Source organism: Lactuca saligna, chromosome 7 (genome assembly GCF_052625555.1).
Source record: "Lactuca saligna cultivar CGN05327 chromosome 7, ASM5262555v1, whole genome shotgun sequence".
Taxonomy (NCBI): Eukaryota; Viridiplantae; Streptophyta; class Magnoliopsida; order Asterales; family Asteraceae; genus Lactuca; species Lactuca saligna.
This window is the reverse complement of record NC_136423.1, coordinates 56888545-56896152: the sequence shown is the minus strand read 5'-3', so window position 1 is coordinate 56896152 and position 7608 is coordinate 56888545. Positions and strand designations below refer to the sequence as shown.

General features: G+C 35.6%; 1 protein-coding gene across 1 annotated transcript; it reads right to left on the bottom strand.

Annotated features, from left to right (window-relative positions):
• Positions 1-1805: 1805 nt before the first annotated feature.
• On the bottom strand, positions 1806-3255 carry LOC145006968 (uncharacterized). Its single transcript, XM_078965978.1, has 2 exons — positions 2985-3255; positions 1806-2878 (listed from the first exon to the last, which is right to left on the bottom strand). Exons 1-2 carry the CDS (start codon positions 3253-3255, stop codon positions 1806-1808), a joined length of 1344 nt encoding a protein of 447 aa, XP_078822104.1.
• Positions 3256-7608: the final 4353 nt, after the last annotated feature.

Genomic DNA, 7608 nt, shown 5'->3' with positions numbered 1-7608 from the left:
CTTTCTTCCACTTGCTCCAAAGTGCACCAAAAGTCCCTTCACAAGGCAACAATCACTCACACTCACCAATGGAGGCTAGGGTTTTCGATAAGGATTGCTCTGAGGGTGATGGGGGCTGAGATGGGGTTGTAAGGGAGTTTAAATAGGGTGCAAACCCTAAGGATTAGGGTCTCTTCCTGATTGGCCTACTCGCCGAGTCCATGCGTGAACTCGCCTAGTAGATCACTTAAAGTCTGCATCAACTCGACATCTACTCAACGAGTTAGGGCTACAACTCACCGAGTAGCTCTTCCAAAAAGGAACATTTAATTAAAATAAATACGTACCAGGAACGGGCGTTACACTAGCCTCTTCTTCACACCTCCCAAACCTTCTTTCTCTCTATAGACACACTCTCTCTCTCTAAGCCTCCTTAAGCCCCCTAAAGCCTAGGTAAACCCCCTAGCACCCGAAGGAAGCCCCGAGGCTACCGAATCCCCGAGAAAAGAGCCTTTTGGCTCGGAAACGCTGCTCCAGCGAAGCCCGGTTTTGAGAAAACCCGCTGTAAGTGAGCTACGCCTAACCTATCTTTAGTATAGCTTATGTTTTAATATAGTAACATTATTATGACCTTAAAATAATTATTTGGGATATTATTATGAGTTGTATAGAGTGTTGTTTAACGCTTATATAATAATAATAATAATAATAATAATAATAATAATAATAATAATAATAATAATAATAATAGCTATATTATTAATTAGTCACGGTTGACGTTAGACTAAACCCTAGTGGTATTGATACTAGGTTTTATCGAAGGAAAATTGTTTTGAGTGTATCGAAGCGTTGTCCGAGTGCAGAATCACCACCTTTTCAGGTGAGTGCATAGTTACTTTTAGATTACACATAGATATGAGGTATTTTATATAAATTATGTGTTGTGTGTGTATATTATCTGTATACTTGCTATTTATGCTGGATGAACAATTTTATACATGTTTTAAATGATTTAAAATGTATATGTATTTTATATCTACAAAATGTGTTGGGTAAAACATGGGTAGATGTAATAGTTGTTGTGTGACCAAATAAAATAATGAGAGGCCTCGTTATAGATGTTATTGATGATCCAATCATCTAGCGGAGTATAGATGACGACCACGAACTATTCTAGACAGTCCAGTGGATCACTAGCAGGCTCGCAACATGTAGGTGTTTATTTGAACTGTGTGCTCACCAGGTGTACTCCATCCCCCACATGGTTGCTTTGAGGACATTTATTGCTGAGGAATCCCCTTAGCATTAGTGTCCATCCCGATGATAGTCCTTAGACTAGGTCCCTTGTGTTAGATGTCTTAGGGACGTAAAGTGAGGATAACGGGAATGGGTAATCAGGCTTGTTTGGTTTGATAAAGTTAATAAACTTATTTATTGTGGGTTGAAAACCCTATGTGCTCACCAGGCTCCCAAGCCTGACCCACTCAGTTTCTTGTATTACAGGTAATGGCGCATGAGCATAGATGTGATGTCTTGGGATGAGAGATTAATGGATTTTAGGCCTGTAAATACGGAATAATGTAGTAAAGCCTATGTTGTATTGTTTATACTTATGTACTGTATCGAACATGACATCACGAGTCTTTTTAATGAAACACATTTCTATGGAAATGCTTTTGATAAATCTTTATCATATTTTGTTTTGGGACTAATTCCATAACTCTTTTTAAAAGGTTACTATGATTTTAAAATAAAGTATAAACAAAAACCGGTCTTTTCTGGCCGTGATTTTGGGGATGTCACACAATCAGTTTATAGTGGGATCCCTAACGAGTATCACCCGGCCTTCCGAAACTTAACTCTTGATTCAATCCTTTGCCACTTTCAAGTTTACCATCATCAAATGCTTGTGAAACCTTTTGAGCTTGAGCTTCTCGCGACATTTCTTTTCTCTTACAAGAAACTCCAATGACATTCAATAAGTTTGTAAGTATCTCAAAGAGCCAACTACAATCTATGCTCTTTTTTGAAACTGCAACTAATGTTAGTTGAAGTTGATGAGCAAAACAATGGACATAGTATGCAGATGTGGTTTCTTTTAAGATTAGGGTTTTAAGGCCATTAGTTTCACCCTTCATATTGCTAGCTCCGTCATATCCTTGACCTAGAATTTTAGATGGACTTAATGAATACTCCACAAGCAAAGAATAAATTGCCTTTTTAAGAGATAAAGTTGTGGTATCAACGACATGTACAACACCGAGAAACCTTTCAACTATGTATCCTTTCTTATCTACATACTGCAAGCACAAAGACATTTGCTCATTATGAGTTACATCAGCCGATTCATCCACCAATATTGCAAAGTAATCTTCACCAAGTTCTCTAATAATGTGTTTAGTTGTTTCTTTTGCACAAGCATGTATGATATCTTTTTGAATGGAAGGGGAGGTTACTTGTAAGTTCTTTGGAGCATTTTTCAATACAACTTTATCAACTTCCTCATTATGTTTTGCTAACCATTCAAGAAGTTCGAGAAAGTTTCCTTTATTACTTGATTCTTGACTTTCATCATGACCCTGGGTTGGCAATCCTTGATGTAAAAGATACCTTATACAGTGTAGCGATGCAAGCAAACGAGTGATATTCTTTTTGGGCTTTTGTATATTGCTGCTCAAAAGCACTTTGTATTGAATTTTTGGGTTTGGTAAGCATCTCAATTTTTTCTCTAGCTCGATTATGGATACTATTAACAACTCCCACATGTCTATCGAACCTATTTGGCATATTCCAACTTTTAAAGCCATCCGTAACAAAAGCATCTCCACCTTTTCCATTAAATTCATCCTTGTCCCTAAATAAGTAGCATAGAAAACAAAAAGGCGCCTCTTTTTCAATACTATATTCAAGCCATTGATGGTTATCAAACCAAGTGGGAATAAAGCGACGCATATAGCCTCCAAAATTAGTTTGAAGAAATTGATGACCACGTGGTTGGCAAGGACCTCTTTGTGTATATTCTTTCCTCACTGCATCTTGGTCATTGGGATGATAATCAAGGATATTCTTTCTCAAGCCTGGATCATGTGGAAGTGTATTTACATCAAATTGACTTTCTCTTTCCCTAGATGGAAATTTGGTGCTACCATGTGTGATATTATCGAGCGTCGATGAAGAATCATCTTGAGTCTTTGTTTTCTTTTGAGCATTAACAAACCAATCTAACATCCCATGTTTCTTCTTGCGTTTTGATGACTCGTTTTCATCATCATTCATTGTTATCATAAGAATATATTTAACCTAAAAGGTTAACAAAATTAATTATCTAAAAGTGAAACAACAAAGGAATTAATTAGTAGGATTTACATATACATTTCTTAGTAGTAATTAAACCTAATTAAAAGATAAAATAAAACTATAAATAAAAAAGCTAAACATCTAAACTGATAAACCATAGTTTACTTTATCATTTTAATTTAATTCTATGTAACATTGTTAAATATATGTATAGTGTTTCCTGTGCATGCCTATAGGGAAATTGGTTTGACATAATTACCTACTGATATGCCACATGCCTTTTAACATAGAAAAGATAAATTGCCATTGACTCCACTAACAATTACGAATACACATGTACTTTTTAGTCTTTATTTATCAATATAATAATAATGAAAACTATATGATACAATTATCAAGAAAGTAAATTCACTATATCTTTAGCAATTAGCACATATTCATAAAGATACACACAAAAGTGAATGAGAGAAATTGATTTAAAGCTCACAAAATCCAACATGAAACTATGAACCACTGAAGGCGATTGTGAGAGTAAAACAGAAACTAACCTGAAGAATAAGAGGGAGAGAACCAGAGACGATGTATAAATATATAATTTTTTTAATCCTAGTAATTATTTAAGGGTATGCATTTGCATACCCTTCCAATATGCTACATCCGCCCTGCCATTAGTTGACTTCTGATTATGTCTCCAAATGTAAATAACTGGTGAATTTGTGTGTGGATTGAGGGTTTCAGAATGATGGAGGTAAAAAAGTTAATATACAGAATTACAATAAATGCAAAAATCTCAATGTTTATATGTCGTGATTTTATCGGTGTATAAAAAATTAAAGATAATGACTTACCATAGAAGCAAAATAAATACCACAAGAAATTACATTTTCAACATTTGGTAAAGGAAAATGGAACTTTACAATGTTTACAATCAACAATATTGAATCCTGAAAGACAAAATGAATATTAAGATGATGTTAAGATGGAAAAAGAAGAAGGGTAATTTGGTACATTACTTGTAAACCCTCTAACTAAACATCAGAATAATAGCTTGCATGATGAACGACACTTCCATTTTTCAACGACTTCAAGAAATCTCTTTAACCCTCTTCCCCTTCATTAAACAAATCATAATTAGAAATTATTAATACACAATTATATAGAAGGGTATTTTGGGAATTTTACATCAATTAGAACTATAATACACTATTTAATAAATTATAACATTGATATTTGTTTATTCAATTAAACTATAAATGTTAGTTTTTTATATGATATGAAGAGATACATAATTATAGATACATTATACAAGTGAAGTTGAAATCATTCCAATTTTATGTTGCCATTTTTGTATACATAGATTATTTATGTGAGCTTATATGATTTTAACTCATTCTAAATCAGAATGAAGTCTTAAGTCATGTAAAGAGGGAAACTTAGGATGTATCACAATTCACTAAGCTCCTATCACCATCAGCAACAAAGAATACCAACCGTACAACCACAAATGGCAATAGCAACTATAAACATTAGTCTTGATTTTGTATGTATGGATCATCAACAGAATGAGATGAATGGTGCAAAAGTTTACCATTGGCAATCTCTTTCTCCTTGGCTACAACGGTTAGTGCAAAGTTGTGTGGGTTGAATATGCCACCCGGATACCTGCCATTAAACTTTGAATTTGGGACATTATCAAGCTTATTAGTACCTTGAGTTAGGCCAGTGTTTGAAGAACAACTTAATATAGAAAGTCAGGAAAAAAAAAAAAGAATTAGGGCGTAAGAAGTTCACCTTATCAACATTCTAAAGCACGAGAAAACTCTTTCCATCTTTACAACTTGAATTCACAACAGGGTGTTTAGCCAATGCAATCTTTGTAGCTTTATCTAACAATGTTGTCAAGGTCACTCCCTTTGGCTTGATCTATAAGATTGCACAAAGATAATGATGGTAAAACACTTGGAATTTGGAAACATCAAGAAAATAAGTAATAAAAGCCACAATTAGCACTTTCATGTTTAAACAGGTTCATGTAAACTCCAAGAGCACAAAGATTCATTCAAAAATAAAACCAAAATGAACAGTCAATCGATTAAAGCGTCAACAACATCCAAGAAGTCAACTATGAATGAGGTGGCATTCAGTTGTGGTGTGGGGAGGGTTCTGAAGAATCGTTGATCAAGCTCTTCATCTCCAGAGAAGAAATCATCATCTAGGGTTCCAACACGGGTGAGTTGGAGGAAAGGCTAGCGGCAATGTCGGTGGGTGATGGCAGGTGGGGAGGAGGGATTAGAAAAGATGTGGAGGTAATCGATTAAAACCAAGATGAACAGTCGATCCATTAAAGCAATTTACAGTTCTGATAGGCGTCAAAAGACTTACCTATTTATAGAGAGCATCAAGAGCATGCAAGAAGTCAACTATGAAGGAAGTGGCATTCAGTTGTGGTATGGGCAGGGTTCCAAAGAATCGGTGATCAACCTCTTCATCTCTAGAGAAGAAATCATCATCTATGGTTTCAACACGGGTGAGCTGGCGGAAAGGCCGACGACAATGGCGGTGGGTGATGGCGGGCGGGGAGGCGGGATTAGAAGAGATGAGGACGCGAGACAGGATGGATTTTATGGAAGGGTCATGGTCAATGAAGGAAGCAAGGGAGTGAGTGGCGGTTTCAACGTTGGAACGGAGGGAGAGGATGAGAAATGAAAGGAGGATGAAGATGAGGACGTGGTGGTGGATGGAGAAGATGGTAGTGGTTTGTTTAAGGATCTGAGTGGTTGTACAGAGGTGAATCAGGGGAAGCGGCGGATAACGGTTGTCCATGGTGGTGGATTTTGCAACGTAGAAACTGATAATGGAGGCGGTGTACAAAGGGAAAAAGAAGAAGCAGATAGGTGAATCCAAAAGCAGTGGAAGCATGCAGAAGAATCTGGAGAAATAAGTATCGGAAAAAACCCACCGAATGGAAAAGAAAGAAAAAAAAAAAAAAAAAAAAACTGAAAATCTCACCATCGTACAAACTAGGGATGAGCATGTAACGAAACCGGTACAGACCCGTCCTGTTCTCAATTTCCCGAATACCGAATTTGATCAAAAGTTAATCTCGAGTACCGAATCGAATTAACATCACCGGTACTGGTACCCGGAATGGTACCGGTACTCGGTACTAGTACCGGTACCGGCAGTACCGATTCCCGAATTTCATGTATTTGGAGTACCAAGTACCGTCCCGTATTTTTAAATTTGGTACGGTTCGGTACCGGTTTCGGTACGGTATCGGTACGGGATCGGGATTTGGGACAAACTGCTCATCCTTAGTACAAACCAATAGGCACAAAGAACTCTTCACGAGGGATTTCAAAATTAGACTATATATATAATAAGGATGGGTAATTGGGTTAACTGTTTGATAACTAAATATATTAACTATATTATTGTGGGTTGAAAACCCTATTTAGTTGTCAGGTTTTCCAACCTGACCCACACAGTTTCTTTATATCACAAGAAACAATACAAAGATAATGATGTTCAAACTTGATGATAGATTCGAGGAAATTTAGTCCATATTAGAAAAGATATTGTAACGCCTGTAATGACTACATTTATGCTTATGTTTTTTGTATCAATAATGACATCCCGAGTTTTAATAAATCAATGAAAATCATTTCTTTGGAAATACTTTTATGGAACAAATTTCGCATTTATAAATAAACTATGTTTTAAAATGAGCATAAATACAAATGTCTTTTCTGGCCGTGAAAATGGGGATGTCACAACACATACTTGATTCAGTTACATAGTACCACAGATGAGAGAACATACCATACTCTCTTTTCTCTGTATCTAAGGTATTCTTCATATATGGATGATTGTATAAGATTTTCTTCTTCTTCTTCATCTTCTTCTTCTTCTTCTTCTTCTTCTTCTTCTTCTGAGTTTTAAGTTTCTGCATAAAGTTTGAACTTCTGAATCTTCAAAAGATCTTAGGACAGATGTTCTAGCCTGCATTGCTACCAATTGGAGGTCCCAAATCCTAACACCTGAGTATGAATCTAATAGAAATGTGGAATAATAACACAAGTAATTAACAAATAAAAATCAGTTTTATTTGTTGGTTTTTTTCATTAAGAAAATGTTCTTAAAAAGAGAAAGACTACGATGATTAAAAAATAAAAAATATTCTAAATCCTCTCCAAGAACTCACTAAGAGCTCTAAAATCTCTCTACATAAGCTCTTTCTTCAAAATACAACACAAATGTTCAGCTATCAACTAATGACAGAGGTTAGTATAAATACTAGTCTAAACCTAGGAGATAAGAGTTCTACAAATT

Coding starts and splice junctions, on each gene's coding strand:
- LOC145006968 (XM_078965978.1), bottom strand. CDS start 3,255: ATGAATGATGATGAAAACGAGTCATCAAAACGCAAGAAGAAACATGGG. Junction 2,879..2,984: donor GAAAGAATATACACAAAGAG/GTCCTTGCCAAC, acceptor GCTTGAATATAG/TATTGAAAAAGAGGCGCCTT.